General features: G+C 38.4%; 1 protein-coding gene across 2 annotated transcripts in view; it reads left to right on the forward strand.

Annotated features, from left to right (window-relative positions):
• The first annotated feature begins 2136 nt into the window (after positions 1–2136).
• The window catches only part of LOC124619351 (ATP-dependent DNA helicase DDM1-like), a 137730-nt gene continuing 117484 nt past the window's right edge, over positions 2137–22382 (forward strand). For both annotated transcript variants that reach the window (XM_047145671.1, XM_047145672.1), the window contains exons 1-6: positions 2137–2407; positions 4224–4268; positions 7355–7399; positions 8203–8238; positions 12394–12435; positions 12520–12570. In XM_047145671.1, coding sequence (XP_047001627.1) covers positions 2396–2407; positions 4224–4268; positions 7355–7399; positions 8203–8238; positions 12394–12435; positions 12520–12570 — 231 coding nt within the window. In that variant the 5' untranslated portion in view covers positions 2137–2395. The remainder of the gene's footprint in view (positions 2408–4223; positions 4269–7354; positions 7400–8202; positions 8239–12393; positions 12436–12519; positions 12571–22382) is intronic.

Genomic DNA, 22382 nt, shown 5'->3' on the forward strand with positions numbered 1-22382 from the left:
ACGATGATGGACATTGCGTTTTTGTGTTACATCCTGATGATGTGGGCGACGACTGCATCGGCCAAGTGTTAACCATAGCTCAGGAAGCTCAGTCAGCCGGCCGCTGTGGCCGAGCGGTTCTAGGCGCTTCAGTCCGGAACTGCGCTGCTGCTATGGTCGCAGGTTCGAATCCTGCCTTGGGCATGGATGTGTGTGATGTCCTTAGGTTAGTTAAGTTTAAGTAGTTCTAAGTCTAGGGAACTGATGACCTCACATGTTAAGCCCCTTAGTGCTTAGAGCCATTTGATTTGATTGGAGTTCGGCAGTTAGCTCGACTCCGCACGCTGCAGGCTCAAGAAAACGATCGTCGAAGGTATGACGCGAGCCACCACCCTATTGTCTACCAGGCTGGTGACCTCGTCTGGATCTTCACTCCTGTTAGGAAAGTTGGTCTCTCTGAGAAGCTCCAAAGGCGCTACTTTGGACCTTATAAGGTTGTAAGACAGTTGTCTGATGTTACTTATGAAGTTGAAGATTTCGACCCAGACGCAAAGCGACAAAAGATCAGAGATACGGTCCATGTCCTTCAAATGATGCCCTACAAGGCACCCAGGGTAAATTCGAAGCTCCAGCGACAGGCAACAAGCGGAAAGGTGACGAAGAGCGTAGCGACAAAAGAAGTTCTAAGAAGATAACCGCCAGGACAGGGCATCAGTCATTGGGAGTGGGAGTATGCAGGACCGATGACTCGTTTCTGGACTAGGACGACGTAACACCGAGACGCTGTTCGCTTAAGGGGGGAGCAATGTCGCAGAAGAAGCTGAGTAGCTCTGTGGTGTAGTGGTTATGATATAAAATTGTTGCATGGAGGGTTGTGAATTCAAAATTCACTGGGACTGTACAATTTTAACCTCTATATTCGGTTTGAGTACATTCTAGAAGTATCCACAAATTTCAAGAATCACTGTACTGGAATTTTCTGTAGCTGCATATATACTGTATGTGTTCTGGCAGGAGGGAGTTCGCTCCGCGCTCTTGTATGTGCAAGTGCTGAGTAAACTTTCGTTAAGTGAAGTTAGTGTTCGTCATTCATCTAATTACACCTTCTTCTATGGAACTATATCGTTTGATGTGTTTGTAAGTGTATATTTTCCCTAACAACTTAATGTCGATGGTTGAAATACTCTTGCACATCTCCACATACTGCCATACGAAATTGATCAAGAACAAATATTATGAAGTTTGCTTAGGACATTAATAATCTTTTCATTGTTAGTTTCTCAATTCCGATACTACACATCTTGTTTTTGTATCATGGATGGCAACTCAAAACCTCGCTTTAACCGTTTAGTACTGGGCTAAACGAAATACTGTGATGTGATGGGCAGTCTGAATACACCCTGACGTGAGAGTGCCGTGAAGTGATGAGATGTGATGACCAGCGTGAATTGGCTTTTGTAAACAAAGCCAGATATGTAAAAGCAAAAATTGGTTTATGTTTCACAGCAGAAAATGCTGACTCCTACATTGTGTATAAATAAGAACATATATTGATGTAGCGATTTTCATTAAATAACTGGTTGTTAAATGTAGATAGTTGTTTGCTGCATATAGAGAAAACATAATGTATAAGGTTAACAGATTCTTTGTATTCCAACATAAATATTGTATGATACTGTATTACCTAAACCAGACACTCATTTTACCTTGTTTTAGAAAGTTTGGAAAGTTTTTGAAACAAGGCTAAAAAAGTGTTTCGTTTAGATAATACTAAATACAGTGCAAATAAGTGTCGAAGCTTTGGTTTTTTTTTGTTACTTTCCGCAATTTGGCTCACAAAATTCATCTAGAATATGAGTTATGAAGTTTGGTTCGACGTTGTAAGTTCCTTAGTTTCGATACCATACCCCGATTTTTTTGTATCACGTACGTTATCCCTTAACCTCATGTTCAGCGTTCGGTAGTGGCCTAATTAACATGACGTCCACTGTGAATACATTTGAAGTCGACGTGACATTACATGACGATTGCTTGACGTCTAGCGTGTATCTGTCATCGCCGTACACGCTGATCTGGAAACTCAAGTTTCCACTAGGTCTGGTAGGCTGAGCCCAAATATTATATCATCTCTGAATGCTCACAGGGTCTTTGCCGATTTGGCGGTTAAATTTGCTCGCAACTCGCAAGGTGGTTGCGAGCAGCTCGGGAACTGTGACAGTTTCTGTGGCTAGTGGTGGTGTTGTTGTTATGTGCGATTTTTCGTGAAAGACAGGACAAAATAGAACCCAGTACCTGACGTAATAATTGACTACTCTTACAGAACTAACTGTTGTGACGGATCTGACTTTGTGATAAGCCGTACTTGAATCACATGCCTTCCATTGTTCTCTGTTGTCAATAGGATATTCAGTTCACGATGCCCGTGAAGGTATTTTATCACCCTTGTTTGAGGAAGAAATTAAGAGTTTTGTTTATATTTTGTATTATCGCTCCATGTGGAATATAGCTTAGTATTAAATTGTGCTGAGAAAGTGAATAGTTAATCAGTTTGCACAATGTCGAGAGCCTTAATTCAGGTGTTAGTTTGTAGAGTGGCCGCTTTATGGCTGTCGCGAATTTTGTTCTGTATAGTATTTGTATGTATTCATCATTTTGTTGTTATTGTGTTCAGGTCGAAGACTACTTTGTTGTAGCTTTACCGAAATTGTAATTGTGTGCCTTGAATTGAAGGAAATAAATTAGTTCAGACAGTTCTGCATGCTGTGACTGCTAATATATTTCGCAGGTTTAATTTGTTTTTACTTCAAAGAGAGCGCAGACAATCATGAACAGCATTTTCAGGCATGAGACATTCCTCTTTGCACCTGCAAAATCTGCTGTTTTCCGGTTTTCGAAAACTACCTGTACTGATACTGAGGAAGAGTTACATAGCTATGTAACTGCCTGTTTGGAACTCGTTTTGATTTATTAAATTTGGTGTTATCTGCTATTGCTTCATATATCCTGTTGTCTTGTTGCTGAAACTTCATCCATAATTGAATTACTAAACGATGCGCTTTTTCCTTTGGCCCGCCCTGGACTTTAATTTAGTCCAAATGAAGTTAATTTTTCTGTCTTGGAAGGCCATGACTGTGTTCATGTGTAACACCACATCATAGAACCCGTTTTGGGGAAAGGCATTGCAGAATTTAAGGTAATGCAGGATTGTGTCCCATAGGTGAGGACGTACAGTGCTTGAAAATTTTGGATTACATTTCAGAGAAAACAATTTCATAAATAAACAAATTATCACCACCCATCTGTTATGTAAAGAAAGTCGGCTTAAGACAGGCTGTACATCTCTGTAAATAGTTCGGGGCATTCATTGAGCATTTGATGCCATTTCTGTGGGTAAATTTGTGTGTAAAAATCATTTTGCGAATGGAACAATGCAGCACTGTGTCTTGTTGGCAGTTTTTGCCACAACAATGTAAAGCCCACATTGAGTATGGCAATGGAAGCTTGCTTTAAATATTTTGTTAACTTCTTGACATATTTACTGTTTTGATTATGAGCTGCTTTCCCTTCAATTTGTGATCTTATTATTCTCTTGCGTGTTAGTTGTATTATACTGTTGAAGAAACTAGGCAGTGGCTCTACGGTAAGAGGTGGCTGACATTCAGAAAGTGCACATTTGATTCTGGTATTCTCCAGTTTGATTTCTGTGATTCAGCTCATATGAATGATATGGTGATTTCTGTACTGGAACCATAATTTGTTCTTTAGTGAGGAAAAGGCTTGTTCCGGTAAGAACTGTTCACCGAAGTGGTAAAATTGTGTACATTAATTAGCAGTGTAGGCAACAGCATTCCCTATATAGTGCCGAGATGTAGGACCTCCTTTACTTAATTACATACAGGTGAGGAAGCTAGTCATTAATGTTTCCCACCAAGCCTCTGTGGAAGGCTGTGTATTGTAATGCTCCATTTTGGAGGAATTGTTGGTAGCTCTTGTGGTGCACCCTCAGAATTGCTTTTCTGTTCATTTACGAACGGACAATACATGACAGTCACTGTTGTGGTAAGTGCTACTTAGAGCATTGTTAGGTTGACAATAGCCGTAAACTGAACACCAGCAGTCCGTCTGTCCTGATTTCAACCATTTCAGAACTAGAAAGTTCAACTTTGACTTTGTGGTAATTAGATGTGGCTGATGGTTAATTTTATGGGAAATATTAATCAACACTTTTTTTTTTTTTTTAACAGGTGAAGATGTTCCCATCTGTTGTCTGTGATGAAAAAGATAAATCTGTAAGTACTGTACTGGTCAATCTTTCTTTCATTACAAAGTTGTTATACCCTTTGTGGTTTTTTCAGTTGTTGAACCTAGTGGAATTCCTACAACTCAATACTTTGTCTAATGGAGTACTCGAGAGAATGACAAACTGTGAGAAGCTTATATCTGGGTGAAAATAAAGGGTTGAAAGAACAAATTGATAGACTAGTTTTCACAGAACACTTACCATAGCACCAAACAATTGAGGAAGAACACGTAGTGGTATGCTTGGGGGCCTCACTCAACCTGTTACAGAGGCTATACCGGCAGCCATTGAGAGAATAGGGTGCAACCAACTGCCCACATTTTACCAAATGATGCCTGCCACCTAAGCTGAGAGGTCATTCTTGGGTCATTCCAGCAACTGGCAGAGAAGGTTGAGAAGACCAGCCTCGTGCATGGAGTTTCAACGAAGCTCACAATTTGCATCACTGACTCCAGAACTGATTGTGGGCTTTTCGTTCTGAGTCAGATGGAAGGACTGAACTAGAGACTTCGGAACATTTCTGTGATAAGCCAGGCTGTGACTTCCAGAGCTTGCACCATAGGGTTGAGAACTGTAGGGTCCCTCGAAATAGGTCAGGTGAGCACTAAACATCAGAGGTTGCTACTCAGATGGCTGACTATGTGTGGGGTGCACACAAGGGTTTTTTATATTAGATGATTCTCCATCCAATCCAGATAATGATAGCTGTAGGAAACCCAGAAGTATCGGTGTAAGATTGAAAGAAATCGCTCTCACAGGTGAGAATATTAGAATCGTAATGGTAAACTGCTGAAGCATGCACTACAAAGTGCCAGAGTTTGAAATGCTAACGGAAAACAGTGCAGCTCACATAATACTAAGTACAGAAAGCTGTTTGAGACCTGAAATTGGTAGCAGTGTGATTATTGAGGAAATTTTAAGTGTGTGTTGAAAGGGGAGGCAAAAATAGGAAATGGAGACGGTGCGTTTGTTGCCTATAGACAAGAAACTGAGATCGACAGTGGTAGAAATTGAAGCTGCATGTGAGATTGTTTAGACAAGATTCAGTGTCAGGGGTGGGCATAAAATGATGAGTGGATCTCTCTGGCACCCAACAGACTCATCTCCTGATTTACCTGAAAACTTTAGAGAAAACCTCAGTTCACGCGTACATAAGTTCGCTAGCCATACTGTAATCATTGGAGACTTTAATCATCTGACTAATTCCGAAAATTACAGCTTTATTAGTGGTGGGCATGATAGGACACCCTGTGAAACATTACTAAATTCTTTCTCTGAAAACTACCTAGAACAGATTGTTAGGTACCCCCCTCATGGTAGAAATATATTGGATCTAATAGTGAAGTTGCTAAATTTCAGGCAAAATCTTTTATTGATGGTAACTCCATATTAGCAGACCTGTGTTTATGTAAACTTTTTTCTTTAGTTTTACTTGTAGAATAACATTAAAATATTTGCTTATCTTTGTGAATCACCCTGTATATTTTATCCCTTCTAACTTTACAACAGTGTATGTCAGTCATTATTGTTTAAAGCTTTTTGTAAAGCTACAAATGCTTAAAGATATGTTTGGCTATGTTGAATCTCTTGTCTAAGATGAATCTCGGCAACAATATTGCCTGGCATGTTTGCACATTTCTTGGGAACTCAAACTGATCTTCCCTGAAGTCAGGATCTGCCTGTCTTTCCATTCTTGTGTAAATAATTTTTGCCAATATTTTGCAATGATGATGTAAACCAATGGTTGTGTAATATTCATACTTGCAGTGCCTGCCTTCTGTGGAATTGAAAGCAGCATTGGGGTGTTTTGTATTGTGCTTCAAATACAATTACAGCCCACAGTGTTTACTACAAGTTGCAACAGAATATAAGATAATAGTTCTTCTAACATAAACAGTTAACAAAGATATTTTATTTTTGATATGTTAACAATAATGTTACTATTATTGACAGTGCAGAAATGAGTGAAATGCACATCTCCTTTATGGTTGTTCATCATAGTTCTCACAAAAGATAGAAGCCGCACACTAGAGGTAGCGCACAAGAATGATGGAAGGCAGAAGTCATTGCCACTGAGTTCCTTGACAGAAGTTGTTTTGTAGTTTCTTTCACAACACCAAACAGTATTTGTAGCCAGTCGTCATATCTTAAATGAGAAGATAATTGTTTTGGGAATACAGAAGCGTCCGATTCCACCCGTCTGCTTTGACCCATGACGTCACAAATATTGCGGAAACGACTATACACTACGACTCCAATATGGCGCCTATGATGTCATCAGGTAAACATGACCACAAACACGAAAATACATTGAAAAACCAACACACACACGTTCCACAAAAAATCTAAATAAACTAATGGGACAAGTGTGGGAAATTGGGGGTTTTTGGATGGGGACAAAGTAAATATAAACAAATTTAGACACAAACTAAACCAAAAACATCACCTAACACACCACCAGAGAGCACCACCAATCACATCAAAACGACACCTACAAACACGCCACTCTCACAAACTAAATTCCGCGCCGTCGTGATGTCACACACCACAACAGCCTCGCGTCACGGGTCAAAGCCGACGGGTGGGATTGGGCGCTTCGGTTGACCCATTGTTTTTAATCATAAATATTTTGGTGCACATATGTGTGTGGACTTCGAACATACTGAGTTGCCAAAGTAAGAGATGCGTTCTGTTTCAGAAAGAGATGTTAATATGGTGCAGATAGTCACTTTATATTATTAATGTACACACAACTACAACTTTGGCCGTGACATAGGCCAGGTTTTGAAGATGGTATGTAAACATCATTTTCTCAGCAAAGACTCCACAAGTTACCTAAGGAATGGCATGCTATCAGTTAATGTCGGGTTTTCATAGCTTGATGTGACCATCATATTTATGAGTTAGTGAAAAAATTAAGAATTATTGAGTAAATTTTGTTTCAGGTTTTTCTCACCTCTTCTTCCCTTTCGTGCTTCTCCCCATATCGACACATATCTCTGCTTCAAAATAAATGACAATAGCACTGGACTACTGTTTATTTATTTATTTATTTTATTTATTTCTTTATTACAGGCTTCCGTAGAAGTTGAAAGTGTGCATTCAGAAGATTGGAGAGGGGTGAGTGGCTTTTTAGACCATTCTTTAGTGAATGGGCATTATCTTTCATTTATGAATACTTCAAAAGCTGCTGTGAGTTTTTGTTTTGTTTTTGATTTTATTGTTTTGGAATTCTGTAAGGCAGAATGTGATGCAGAAAGGTGTGTTTGGAGTGGTAAGAGTTATTTACTGTATGAAAGATCTCTTTCAGCACTGTACTAATTTTTTTCCTGAAAGTAGGTAAAGAAAGGGATGTTAACACAGGAAATAAGTTCTGTTATCACCATCTCAGTTTTGAGAAATAGAATCGAGTGTTGAATGAAAAGTGAAGGAAACAGAAGCAGAAATTTCTGAGAACTTTTGATTTGAGCTACATCCATATTTAAAACTGTGACAGTGTTTTTGAAAAAAATATCAAATACTATGTAGATTCAAATTGATGTGTCCAGAGTTCAGAATGGAGTAATTTCATAGCTTTGTAGCTATTGAGGAAATGCATTTTGTCCAAATCAAATTCCTTATTGAAGATTTAGTGTCAGATAAGTGAGAGCAAAGTAACTCAATATCGGAAAATTTCAACAAACCCAACATAATCAAATAGTGATACATATTATGTAATGAACTGATATTAGGCTGTTACAATTGTATGTTAAGTCTATAACACCTACTTTTTTGGGGAGGGGAGGGGTCAGTTCCATGACTAAGTGAAGAGCATTTATGCTGCTTTAATCAGTTATACATTGGCACTGTGGCATATAATTCTCTGTGTCATTGTAGACTACATGTTAAAATGTATCAAAAATTATTTATTTCTTTTGTTTCAGGAAGAACTTTCTGAATGTTCAGGTACTTTGTCAGAGGTACGTATAGGATAGTACTACACCATCAAATACTCCATGGTTTCACTCTGTTTTCTGAAATGTGGTTTAAAGAATTTAACTGTACTTTTTACCAAACAAGTCTACTCTAAGTCACTTTTTGTAATTGAAAAGCTTGTCATTTGGTTATACAGTTTTTTATGCTATTAAGAACAACTACGCTGCTTCATAGTATGAGATACAAACAAAATTTAAGTTGCAATCATAAATAAGGATAAGAGAAAAGCAATGAAATTCAGGAAAGTTGGAACTTCGAAAAACAGAGACAAATTCATCCGTGGGGAATGAGAACTGGAAATAGTCAAAGCTTCAGATACCTAGAACTTACACTGCAGGTGGCATACTATATATTTTCCAACCATTTTGAAGACTGGGATCACAGTTGGGGCCACTCGTGTTCCTTATTTATATAAATGATATGCCCTCTAGTATTATGGATATCTCTAAAATATTTCTGTTTGCTGATGACACTAGCTTGGGGTAAAGGATGTTGTGTGCAGCATCGGCCCGGTTTCAAATAGAGCAGTTCACGGCTTGTAGAAAATAAACTAACACTAAATTACAGTAAGATTCATTTTTACAGTTTCTAATGTACAACAAAACCTGACATTTTAATTTCACAGAATGGGCATATGATTAATGAAACTGAACAGTTCAGATGGATAGTCGTGTAAAGCCGATGTTCATAATCTTGTTCAATGACTTAATGCTGCCATTTTTACTATTTGAATGGGATCTAAAGTGAGTGATCGTTTGACATGAAAATATGTCTACTTTGCTTATTTTCGTTCGCTTATGTCGTATGGCAATAAGTGGTGTAAGTTACGAACCTCTTGTCGACCCCTGTTCACGAGTCTTTTGACATTGGCCCCTCTATATATACTGCATTTGGATTGCACTTCCTTAACTTTTGTGCAGAAAGGTGTGCAGTATACTGCTGCATCCATTTTCAATAAGCTACCACTCGAATTCAAAAATCTTAGCAATAATCCACACACTTTCAAATCGAAACTGAAGAGTTTCCTCATGGGTCACTCCTCCTATTCTGTTAAGGAGTTCTGGAAAAATTAAGCTGCCTCTTGTTGTGTTATTGATTGCGTTTACTTAAACTTATGGATTGGCTTTTTTCGGGTCCATAAACATTTTGTTTTTATCTGTTATTACTTTTATGTTGTAATTTCATGTACTGACATGTTTCATGACCTTGGAGATTGGCTCCTCAGTGTGGTCCTACGGAACTTGACGTGTAAATAAATAAAATAAAGTGCTACTTTTTTGTTGAAGACCTGCTGATAGCTTGGCAGCAAAAGCAAGAGAGAGAGATCTTGGACTTCTTGGCACCCTACAACAGCTTCCAGCCATGACACTTGTGCCCAAGGTTGGCAGCCCATTGTCTAAATCAGAGAATATACTAACCAAGGGATATCGCAGTCCCATCCGTAGTTGCCAGTGCACCCACCATATGCTGAGGACCATGCAACACATATCACATCATTAAGTGCAACGAAAGAACTTCATCACTATTTAACTATGCAGATGGTGATGTAGTAGTTAAGTAATCAATATCTTGTACATATTGCATTTAATAAAATCAATCACATTCAGCATTATTACATTATATTGTACTTAATGAGGAAGGTCCATGTAGCACCACATTTTCATGACTGTTTTTTTATCAGACCACTATTACCCACCAAGCAAACAGTTTCTTATACCTCAAGTGAAAAGCTAAATTTGATGCTCATTTTTTTTGTGAAAACTTCTGTATACTGAAACCCACACAGAGTCCTTAGAACATTTCTGGTGATTTTTATCAACCCTTACTACCAATTTCTCAGTCACCTAAGATGATCTCCCACTTTGCTCATTATCACAGATTGCTAATTTATACCTGTTGATTCATGTGTTGCCAAATCTTCTTCAATGTAAAAGAAAATTGACAGTTAATATTTGATGATTTGTGTCTTGAGATTCATTAGCAACATTTCAAATGTCATGTTGTGGCCCCTTAGATGAACCGTCTGAGCAGATTACTTTCAAGATGACCTAACATGCATTGCCTCTTTTTTTTAGACAACTTAGTTTCTGAGAATAAGCTGAGTGATTTATTTATTGTTTGGTATGTAGATGCTGTGTTGTATCACCAATGTGGGCAGGGAATGACCTGTTAGATCTTATCGAATAGTTAACTCTCCAGAGTTTGCTGTATCATGTTTAGCTATGTAGCTGTAAACGCTGTTCGCTAATGACTTGTTGAGATTTCTATATAATTCACTTCTTGCTCTCAAACAAAGTAAGTGTGTAAAGTCAAACTGGGATTTTTAATGGATCCTATAAATAGACAAATTATTTAAATCTGTATATATAATGCTGTGAGGAAAAACTATCATAATTCATTGAGACAGTGCTTAGTTTGTGTTTTAACCTGACAAAATTTAGGAATATTCTGAGTTTGATAGATTTTCTGTAATACTATGTACAGATTTTATCAGTCCTGCCTTTTGGACCTGCTGTTTAACTGGCATGTAACTGCGATAAAGTTGATGCTTTGAGTAAAATCTTGGAAAACACTCGATGGCTTAGTGGTTGAACTGCATTAACACAGATTTTTACAGTCTGTCCTGAATGTACTTACTTATTCTACTATCTGTCACTTGTTTGTTCCACAAATTTTCTAATTTTGTTCTACTAATTTTCATCATACTGGGAATTTAAAGTCGTTTGATGATTAATGTAGGTTACTTCTTACAAAGAAGAAAACGGCAACCAGCCATTATTAACACTGCTATTTATTTAGGTAAATAGCACCGTTACCGGTTTCGAACTGGCAAGTTCATCATCAGACGGCTGTTCACATGATTTTCAAAATACACTTTACATTATCGTCCGTTTTAGACATTATATCATTTGATGATGCTTCTTAGAAACACTATCATCATCATTAGTCAGTATACTCATTGTTGAGTGTTGTGGTCTAATTTCTTCCTCGACTGGAGATCTGCATTCACAGTGATCGTCAGCACTTCATAATATAATAATATGAAGAGGTAGGCTGGTAATCTTTTTTGGGGAAGAAAGTTATCTTATGCATTTTGTGAGCTACGTATATTTTTACTGGGGCCTTTGTTTGAAAGTTGGAGGGAATGATCTTTTAGGTATGTGATAAAAAAAAATGTACCTAAGTTATTATTTGATTTTGTGTTTCTGGAATAAACAATCCAGACCATTAAGTTGTCCACTGATCTTTTTAAAAATAAATCCACCCATCAGACAACTTGAACTAAATAGGCTTCTATTTTTGGAAAATAAAGGTTGAAGACTAATTTTATTGTGTTAATCAGTATCAGTAGCTTCATTTAGAGATATGCAACTAACAAACTGAAGAAATTTAGAAAAGTTTCTATCGCTTTACAGGGAGCAATGTATCATGTTAAGTGTGTGCTATGGCAAGTAAATGAAGTCAAAACTCGTGTGCTTTTGTTGTTAAATTTGTTATTGCCTTAGTCTTTGGATCTGGACTGCACTGTGACCATTTTCTTCTAATTATACTTGTGAGATTATTGTTAATGGACAGGGACTGAATAATGAAGTATTTGTCTTCTTAACACGAAATAATTACCATGCAGAAGGCTAATTCAAGGTTTCAGAGGATGTGACTGATGGGTAAGTAACTTTTAGTGACAAGAGGAAAAAAAAATTTCAAATGGTAAACAGAGAAGTAGCTTCAAAAGTCTCTAATAATTTACATCTAGTCTCTTTTTTCCCTGGAGCACATAGTTCTTTTACCTGTCGTGGAAAAATATTTAGGACAAAAATATTGACAATTGTTGATGTATGAGTGCTATTAGATCAGTTTTCCTATTCTTTGTATGTACGAGCATTACATATACATAAAACTGTGTGACTTTGATTTTATTTTCTTCTTTACATAAGAAAAGCAATGAAGTTAGTTTTATAGACTAATTTATGCAAAATTTCTGATTAGCTTATAATTTAAAAAAATATGATGTTATCAGTTCTAATGATTGATCCAGTTAATTTGTGTACTCACACCCAGTTGCCCCAGATGTTGGTGTAAGTTGGCTGCTTTAATTTGGTTGCAAAATACTTAACTCCATAATCGCTTTGCTTTTCCAGGCTGACTCAGAGCAGGCAACCACAAGCTCTGGATTTTCAGAAGTAAGTATGACGAGATGTGACAAACTTGAGAATACCTTTGCTATGTTTCTGGAAAAAAAAGCTAATAATTAATTTTTCTTGCAGGATGGATCAGCAATCATGGCCCCAAGGCAGAATAGTGTAGCTGAAAGACTGGTATGTTTTGCTCTGTACATTTGCTACTCGGGGTCAGTAATAGTCTTCTGTTTATGCTTTCAATGCCAAGTGGTGTTCTTATTTCTTACGTTTATTTGTTGTTGAAGTGAAACTTTGAATGAACAGATGGAATAAGTAAAGTATTACTTGAATTTCATCAGTTTCTACTTTAATTTTTTGAAAAACGTATTTAGCTATGCCTTCAGTTACAACAGTAATATCCTGTGTAGTGGACCACAGTGGATTATTTAGCGCATATGTTGGATCGGCTACATCGGTGCATACATTGAGGTGACAAAAGTCATTGGATAACAATTACGCATGTACACAGATGTCGGTAGTATCTCGTACACAATGTATAGAAAGGCAGTACATTGCGAAGCTGTCATTTGTACTTGTGTGATTCAGTGAAGAGGTGACAAACGTGGTTATGGCGACATGATGAAAATTAAGACTTTGAACACGGAATGCTAATTAGAGGTAGATGCATGGGACCTTCCATTTCAGAAAGTGTTAGGGAATTAAATATTCTGAGATCTACAGTGTCGTAAGTGTACTGAGATAACCAAATTTCAGGCATTACTTCTCATCACAGACAACTCAGTGGCTAGTGGCCTTCAATTAATGACAGAGTGCAGCGTCGTTTGCGCAGAGTTGTCAGTGTTAACAGACAAGAATACTCTGTGCAATAACTGCAGAAATCAGTGTGACATGTATAATGAACATATCCATTAGGTCAGTGTATCAAAATTTGGTGTTTACAGGATGTATATGCCCCAGGACAACTGGGAAAAACTGGAACATTTTTTCATTCCCGAGAAAACCAGGAAAATCCAAGGAATTTTTTAGGTTCCAGGAATTTTTCGTTGTTTTAGTTTCCAGATACATTTTTGCAATTTTGACTGGTGAGTACTCTAACCAAGAATTTCACTTTAACCTGCTACTGCAGGGTAACACTGCAGCAAAAGTTATTCCTGTATATAAAAAAGGGGATAAAGTCAATGTTAACAACTACAGACCCATCACAATTTCCTCCTGCATCTCTAAAGTACTGGAAAAAGTTATGTATGACAAACTTATGAAATTTATAAATAAAAACAGCATCCTATGTAATGAACAACATGGATTCAGAAATAAGAGGTCAACGACAACTACTGTCTATGAGTGCATCAATTCCATCCTAAACCTGATGGACAAAAAACAGGAAACAATAGGAGTATTTATTGATTTGTCAAAAGCTTTTGACGTGGGGGACCATAAAATTCTGCTATCAAAGCTTGAAAGGTACGGTTTTCGAGGTCTGCCCAACAAGTGGATCAGTTCCTTCCTGACCAATCGTAAGCAGGCAGTGTGCAGCAAGCACACAAATATTGAACTAAAAACTGTATCTAATCACTTGCTGTTGTGGTCTTCAGTCCTGAGACTGGTTTGATGCAGCTCTCCATGCTACTCTGTCCTGTGCAAGCCTCTTCATCTCTCAGTACCTACTGCAGCCTACATCCTTCTGAATCTACTTCGTGTATTCATCTCTTGGTCTCCCTCTATGATTTTTACCCTCCACACTGCCCTCCAGTACTAAATTGGTGATCCCTTGATGCCTCAGAACATGTCCTATCAACCGATCCCTTCTTCTAGTCAAGTTATGCCACAAACTCCTCTTCTCCCCGATTCTATTCAGTACCTCCTCATTAGTTATGTGATCTACCCATCTAATCTTCAGCATTCTTCTGTAGCACCACATTTCAAAATCTTCTATTCTCTTCCTGTCTAAACTATTTATCATCCATGTTTCACTTCCATACATGGCTACACTTCATACAAATGTAGGGAGTGCCTATATTGTTGGCGACACCCCAAATCACTTTCGGCTTCCCGACCAGTGTTCGGTTTATACTGCGGAGCTTTACGCTGTTCTCCAGGCTGTCCACTACATCCGCCGCCATCAGCGGATACAGTACGTAATCTGCTCAGATTCTCTCAGCTCTCTCCTAAGTCTCCAAGCTCTTTACCCTGTGCACCCTCTGGTCCACCGGATTCAGGACTGTCTGCGCTTGCTCCACCTGGGGGGCGTCTCAGTGGCGTTCCTCTGGCTCCCGGGACACGCTGGTATCTGTGGAAATGAGGCGGCCGATATAGCGGCCAAGGCTGCAGTCTCTCTTCCTCGGCCAGCTATTCAGTCTCTTCCGTTTACCGATCTACGGAGCGGTTTATGTCGCCAAGTTGCTCATTTATGGCATGCGCATTGGTCAACACTTCCCCATAATAAATTGCGGGAAGTGAAAGCCCTTCCTTGCGCTTGGACCTCTTCCTCCCGAACGCGTCGTCGAGAGGAGATAATTTTAGCTAGACTCCGGATAGGGCACAGTCTTTTTAGTCATCGACATCTTTTAAGCGGTGATCCTCCCCCTCTCTGTCCCCACTGCTCTCAGCTGTGGACGGTCAGACACCTTTTAATTGAATGCCCCTATTTTAATCCATTACGCTCCCGTCTACAGCTATCGCCTGATCTATCGTCGATTTTAGCAGATGACACGCGCTCAGCTGACCGCGTTCTACAGTTTATTAGTGACAGTGAAATGACGTCAGTCATTTGAAGCTTTTTTTGGGGGACAACCAACCCCTTTCTATAGTGGATTTTTAAGCATTCCTTCTGCCTTTAGTTTCTTAAATTTTATGACTTTGTTCCCATTGCTGCTGATTTTAAATTTCGTTTTTTTCCTGTTTTCTACGTCACGGGCTGGGCGCTAATGACCATAGAAGTTTTGCGCCCTAAAACCACAAAAAAAAAAAAAAAAAAAAAAAAAAACTTCATACAAATACTTTCAGAAACGACTTCCTGTCACTTACATCTATACTTGCTTTTAACAAATTTCTCTTCCTCAGAAACGCTTTCCTTGCCATTGCCAGTCTACATTTTATATCCTCTCTACTTCGACCATCATTAGTATTTTGCTCCCCAAATAGCAAAACTACTTTACTACTTTTAGGTCTCATTTCCTAATCTAATTCATGCAGCATCACCCGACTTAATTCGACTACATTCCATTATCCTCGTTTTGCTTTTGTTGATGTTCATCTTATACCCTCCTTTCAAGACACTATCCATTCCGTTCAACTGCTCTTCCAAGTCCTTTGCTGTCTCTGACAGAATTACAATGTCATCAGCGAACCTCAGAGTTTTTATTTCTTCTCCATGGATTTTAATACCTACTCCAAATTTTTCTTTTGTTTCCTTTGCTGCTTGCTCAATATGCAGATTGAATAGCATCGGGGAGAGGCTACAACCCTGTCTCACTCCTTTCCCAACCACTGCTTCCCTTTCATGCCCCTCGACTCTTATAACTGCCATCTGGTTTCTGTACAAATTGTAAATAGCTTTTCGCTCCCAGTATTTTAACCCTGCCACCTTCAGAATTTCGAAGAGAGTATTCCAGTCAACATTGTCAAAAGCTTTCTCTAAGTCTACAAATGCTAGAAACGCAGGTTTGCCTTTCCTTAATCTTTCTTCTAAGATAAGTCATAAGGTCAGTATTGCCTCACGTGTTCCAACATTTCTACGGAATCCAAACTGATCTTCCCCGAGGTCGGCTTCTACCAGTTTTTCCTTTCGCCGGTAAAGAATTTGCGTTAGTATTTTGCATCTGTGACTTATTAAACTGATAGTTCGGTAATTTTCACATCTGTCAACACCTGCTTTCTTTGGGATTGGAATTATTATATTCTTCTTGAAGTCTGAGGGTATTTCGCCTGTCTCATACATCTTGCTCGCCAGATGGTAGAGTTTTGTCAGGACTGGCTCTCCCAAGGCCGTCAGTAGTTCCAATGGAATGTTGTCTACTCCTGGGGCCTTGTTTCGACTTAGGTCTTTCAGTGCTCTGTCAAACTCTTCACGTAGTATCATATCTCCCATTTCATCTTCATCTACATCCTCTTCCATTTCCATAATATTGTCTTCAAGTACATCGTCCTTGTATAGACCCTCTATATACTCCTTCCACCTTTCTGCTTTCCCTTCTTTGCTTAGAACTGGGTTTCCTTCTGTGCTCTTGATATTCATTCAAGTGGTTCTCTTTTCTCCAAAGGTCTCTCTAATTTTCCTGTAGGCAGTATCTATCTTAGCCCTAGTGAGATAAGCCTCTACATCCTTACATTTGTGCTCTAGCCATCCCTGCTTAGCCATTTTGCACTTCCTGTCGATCTCATTTTTGAGACGTTTGTATTCCTTTTTGCCTGCTTCACTTGCTGCATTTTTATATTTTCTCCTTTCATCAATTAATTTCAGTATCTCTTCTGTTATCCAAGGATTTATTCCAGCCCTCGTCTTTTTATCTATTTGATCCTCTGCTTCCTTCACTATTTCATTCCTCAAAGCTACCTATTCTTCTTCTACTGTATTTCTTTCCCCCATTCCTGTCAATTGTTCCCTTATGCTCTCGCTGAAACTCTGTACAACCTCTGGTTCTTTCAGTTTATCCAGGTCGCATCTCCTTAAATTCCCACCTTTTTGCAGTTTCTTCAGTTTTAATCTACAGTTCACAACCAATAGATTGTGGTCAGAGTCCACATCTGCCCCTGGAAAAGTCTTACAATTTAAAACCTGTTTCCTAAATCTCTGTCTTACCATTATATAATATCTATCTGAAACCTGTCAATATCTCCAGGCTTCTTCCATGTATACAACCCTCTTTCATGATTCTTGAACCAAGTGTTAGCTACGATTAAGTTATGCTCTGTGCAAAATTCTACCAGGCGGCTTCCTCTTTCATTTCTTAGCCCCAATACATATTCACCTACTACGTTTCCTTCTGATCCTTTTCCTACTGTCGAATTCCAGCCACCCACGCCTCTTAAATTTTCATCTCCCTTCACTACCTGAATAATTTCTTTTATCTCATCGTACATTTCATCCACTTCATCATCTGCAGAGCTAGTTGGCATATAAACTTGTACTACTTTAGTAGGTGTGGGGTTCGTGTCACTTATCTGACTATAAACAAATTAAATGTGGTGTACCCCAAGGATCAGTAATGGGACCCTGTCTGTTTCTTATGTACATAAATGATGTAAGCTTAAATGTTGATGCACACAAAACAATCATATTTGCAGATGACACCACGATTCCTAACAAGGACATGTTTATCCCATCAGTCTCCATCAATGACAAACCAGTTGGTAACAATACTGAAACCAAATTCTTAGGACAGAGTAACATCAGATGGAATAAGCATATTGCAATGCAGAACTGAGCAAAACATGTTGCCTTCTTTGTTCATTAAAATCATGCTGTAGTTAGAAAACAGTATTAAATGCATAACATGCATACTTTCATTCTCGTCTTAGATATGGGGTCACCTTCTAGGGAAACTCTAAATCAGGTAATAGCACTTTTAAACTACAAAAAAGGGCCATTAGAATCTTGTTTGGGTGCAAGCCTAGAGAGTCTTGTAAACTCCCTGTTTAAGAAATCTGGTATTCCTCCATTACCATGTGTATACATTATGGAAACCCTTTTGTTCTTTAAATTAAATGTAATAGGTAAGGACTGGAGACTGCAAAAAAACTGTGATACACATGATCACTTTACCAGACAAAACAGAAACTTAACATATGACTCAAATCAGCACAGCACTGTGCCAAAAAGGTACATTTCACATGGGAGTTAAGCTTAATAACAAACTTCCTGAAAACATAAAAGCTATCACAGAGGTCAATACATTTGGAAAATCTCTAAAGTCATATTTACAGCATCACTGCTTTTACTCAATTGAAGAATATTTAAATTTATGAAATGTGTTATATAAATACTTACGTGTAAAGTGTATTATTGTAACCTTTAATATGTATGCCTTGAAATGACTTTCAGCCTGTATATTTATAACTTGACTTGTCCAATGTCTTATGCATAAGCTGATCTTATTTTACTTCCAATGTTATTGGTAATTGAGCATTAATCACCTTGCAGAACGATGAAGTTATTTTTGTCGGTTTCTAAAGAAATTTGGCTTTTGTTAATCTTTTCCATAAAGACAGTCAATTTATTTGAAATGAAGTACTTCATTCAACACTATTGGCTAGTTTCAACTGTTCACTGAATTTCAGTTGTATGTTTTCATCTTCAGGCACATGTGGCATTACACGATAATAAAGAACCAAACATTAGATAATACAGTACTGTTACTCCAAGAAAATAGGCATCCTGAAAACCACACTGAAAAGCTTAATATCGGGTAGGGGACTACGCCATTGTGAATCTGGACATTCAAATGTGCAATTTGAACTGAATTGTGCATTTTAGTATAGTTTACGAAATTCTGATGCTCTTGGAGTATTCTCTTATGTCTTGTTTCTGTTTGGCATAATGTAAGATCTCTCAATGCTATATACATACGAACATATGTTCATGTTCAATTGGAGATGAATAAGCAGGCAAATTTGGTCAATAGTATTGAATAAAATGTTTTGTTTCAAATATATTGTCAGCTTTAGCAGAATGTTATGTATGTGCCTTCCTCAAAATGCAATGTTTTTCAATCATAAGACATGTTACAACATGTGTCTGGCACCTTCTTTAGGCTTGACATTTCCTTTTTTTTTTTTTTTTTTTTTTTGTCTTAAATTTACAGAACACCATTTTTCAGTAAATTATAGACTGGCAGCACACTTGTTTTCATTGTAATCCCTCTCATCTGCCCCACCCCACCCTGCTGCCTCCCCTCCCTCCCCCAATGGCTTTATATTGACTCTTGAAGCAGAATATAAACTGCCAGTTATACAGTTTTCTTGGCTTTACAAGGAACCTTGTTAACTTTTAATGCAGTTTGAAAAGTCATGCAAAACTTATTGTTCTTAGCTGTAGTGTATACAAACGGGTAGTGATCCCTCCCCTCCTCCAAGAAATTTGTATTCTTTCTTACTAGCTTTTTGCGGTGCTGTGTGGATGTAAATCCAATTGGAAATGTTGCACAACGGTATTGCAGAGTACAAATAAAAATAAAATATATATTAAAATCACCACATAGCAAAATATTGATACTTTTGAATTTTAGATTCTAAATTGAAATAAGTATTATGCCAAGGACTACTTCCTTATTTTGCATTCCTTATTTGGACAGGATATGATAAAACAATTCCTCTATGTACAATGACTTTGTATGTCCCCTCTGAACAATGTGCCGCAGTGATGCACATCACGTGATTCCCCACTATGAACAAAAATGTGACAAAAGGCATATGAACAGATCAAACACAAAACATGGGCTTCCTACGTCATTGTAGCTGCTCATGCGTAGTAAGCCCTCTTTTCTGGCGCCCTCTGGAAACTGCTCAAATGAAGGTATTTCTAACAGGTTGTGGGAAAATATTGCAAATGGTGGTTTATGAAGCATTAATTTCAAAGTAAATTTCCTTTTATGCAGGATGAATTGTATTACGTATGAGTATGTACAATGAACTTCACAACTTACAGAGCATTTGACTCTGTCAAAACTTAATGCTTTGAGGACCAGCACTCAAGACCAGACGTTTATTTCATTATTTAAAATTTTACTGGCACATGTGTGTTTGATGTCTCTTAAAGAGTAACACATGAAAAAAAGGCCAATATTATATGTGAAACCTTCTTGTAGCTATACTATATGTATATTAATTTAAACAATTAACTTTGCCTATTTGTGTGTTCGCCATACTTCACCATTGATGTTGCTGTTGGCTGACCACATCACGTGTCCAATGCTCTGAATATCTGCCATCATTGGCTGGGGAGATCACTTGATGGGAGCTATGATTGGCTGACAAAAGCTCATCACAATCTCGATCTCAGTTCTTTGGAAACTAAAGTGCTGTGTTTGGTAGAATTTGTTTTTATATTGTTATAATATGGAAATGTGCAGGTGTATCTTGCTGTGTATCAAAGATCTTTCCAAGACATGTTGCTGTGTAGTGGGGTTCGTTTCCTAAAGTGCCGGTAAGTTCTACACCATTGAAAGGATTGGTAAGTTCTACAGGTCTGAGGGAAAGTATACTGTCACTTAAAATGGTAAAAGTATGTTTCCACCTGGGAAGAACTGTATTTTTATGCCTGTTGCACCTCTTCTGGGCTTGTGACCATATCAATTTGACCTTAGACAAATGTGTCCTGGTTGTATGAGTCCTGATTTCAGTTGGTAAGAGCTGATGGTATGGTTTTAGTGTGGTGCAGACCCCATGAAGCACGGAACCTAGTTGTCAGCACGGCAATGTGCAAGCTGGTGGTGGCTCCATAAAGGTGTGGCCCTGTTTACAATTAATGGCCGGGTCCTCTGCTCCAACTGAACTGATCATTGACTGGAATGGGTTATGTTCGGCTACTTGGAGACCATTTGCAGCCAATAATGGACTTCATGGCTCCAAACAATGATGGAATTTTTATGGATGGCAATGAGCTGTGTCACAGAGCTGCAATGGTCTCAATTGGTTTGAAGAACACTGTGGACAATTCAAGCGACTGATTTGGCCAACTAGATCGCCAGACATGAATCCCGTCATTCATTTGTGGGACGTAATTAGAGACGGGCAAACTCGTTCATCCTTGGGAACTAGTTCACTGGTGATCGCTCTTTTTTTGGAACCGTTCATTGTTACTCGTGTTTTTAATCATAACAGAATTCTCACACACTTTTAATTTTCGTGATTCTGCAAAACCTCTCGTTTAGCCAACTGTAGCGTTATGTGGCTGATCGCAGTGAAATAATATAAGGTGGCACATGAAAAACCGATCCTGAGTAAAGACTGCTCACCAATTACGCATGATTTGCTGATTGTACTAATTAGGCAGTGAAGAAATAACAAATAAGCTAAGGCAAACAACTACTTCGAAACAATAGATGACAGTTGGTGGGCGAGAATGAGTAGTCTAGTACTCGGGGCTGATTTTTCATGCGCCACACTGTACCATTGAAATAATATTGTAGATGTTATCATATTCTCTTTACAAAATGGGACTCCAGCCACTCCATTATGGAGCCTGGTCTTCATTTGGTTGTAAGTCTGTCTGCCTTCCATAACAATGAACATGCTCTTTTACTTTGGATCAAAGAAAGATGGAAAATGGCCACTTGTGTGTGCTGTGCTGACTTTCTTTGGACGTGTAATAACAAAAAAATATTGCCTGTTTACAACTATTTCTTCTGCTATTTATTGAAATAGTGAAGTAAACTGATATGCTGTTTTGTTACCTGAAAAGATGTATGTATGTATTTTTATGTAATTTACATAATTGTAAAATACACTTTAATTACCAGTCATGGATGCTGAATAGAATACGAAAAGAACCAGAAGTTCAGAGTTCAAAAATGGTTTGAAAAAGATCTAGAATGGGCATGCGCAGCGAACGAAATGAACAACTTGATACTGAACTAACTATGAGCAGTCTGCAGTGGAACTGTGATGAGTGGCCATGCGAAGAAGGAAGAGTCCGGCCAAGCGAGACCGAGACAGGCGGGAATAAGACCGGCCGATGTGCCATTGCGGGAACGAGACTGACCATTTCCCGTTCCCAGGAACTATAAGTAGAAAGCCGCATCTGGAGTGAACTATGAAACATCGTTCCTTAGAATTTGTTACTTGCTAGTTCCGTTCATCTTGGTGAACTGTTCCTTTGGACCCCTTAGTTTGCGAACGACCCATCTCTAGACGTAATTGAGAGGTCAGGTCATGCACAAGATCCTGCATCACTTTTACAAGTATGGACGACTATAGAGCACCATGGCTCAGTATTTCAGAAGGGGGCTTCCAATGACTCTTTGAGTCTATGCCACATATATACTTGCTGCGCT

This window comes from Schistocerca americana, chromosome 6 (genome assembly GCF_021461395.2).
Source record: "Schistocerca americana isolate TAMUIC-IGC-003095 chromosome 6, iqSchAmer2.1, whole genome shotgun sequence".
Classification (NCBI taxonomy): Eukaryota; Metazoa; Arthropoda; class Insecta; order Orthoptera; family Acrididae; genus Schistocerca; species Schistocerca americana.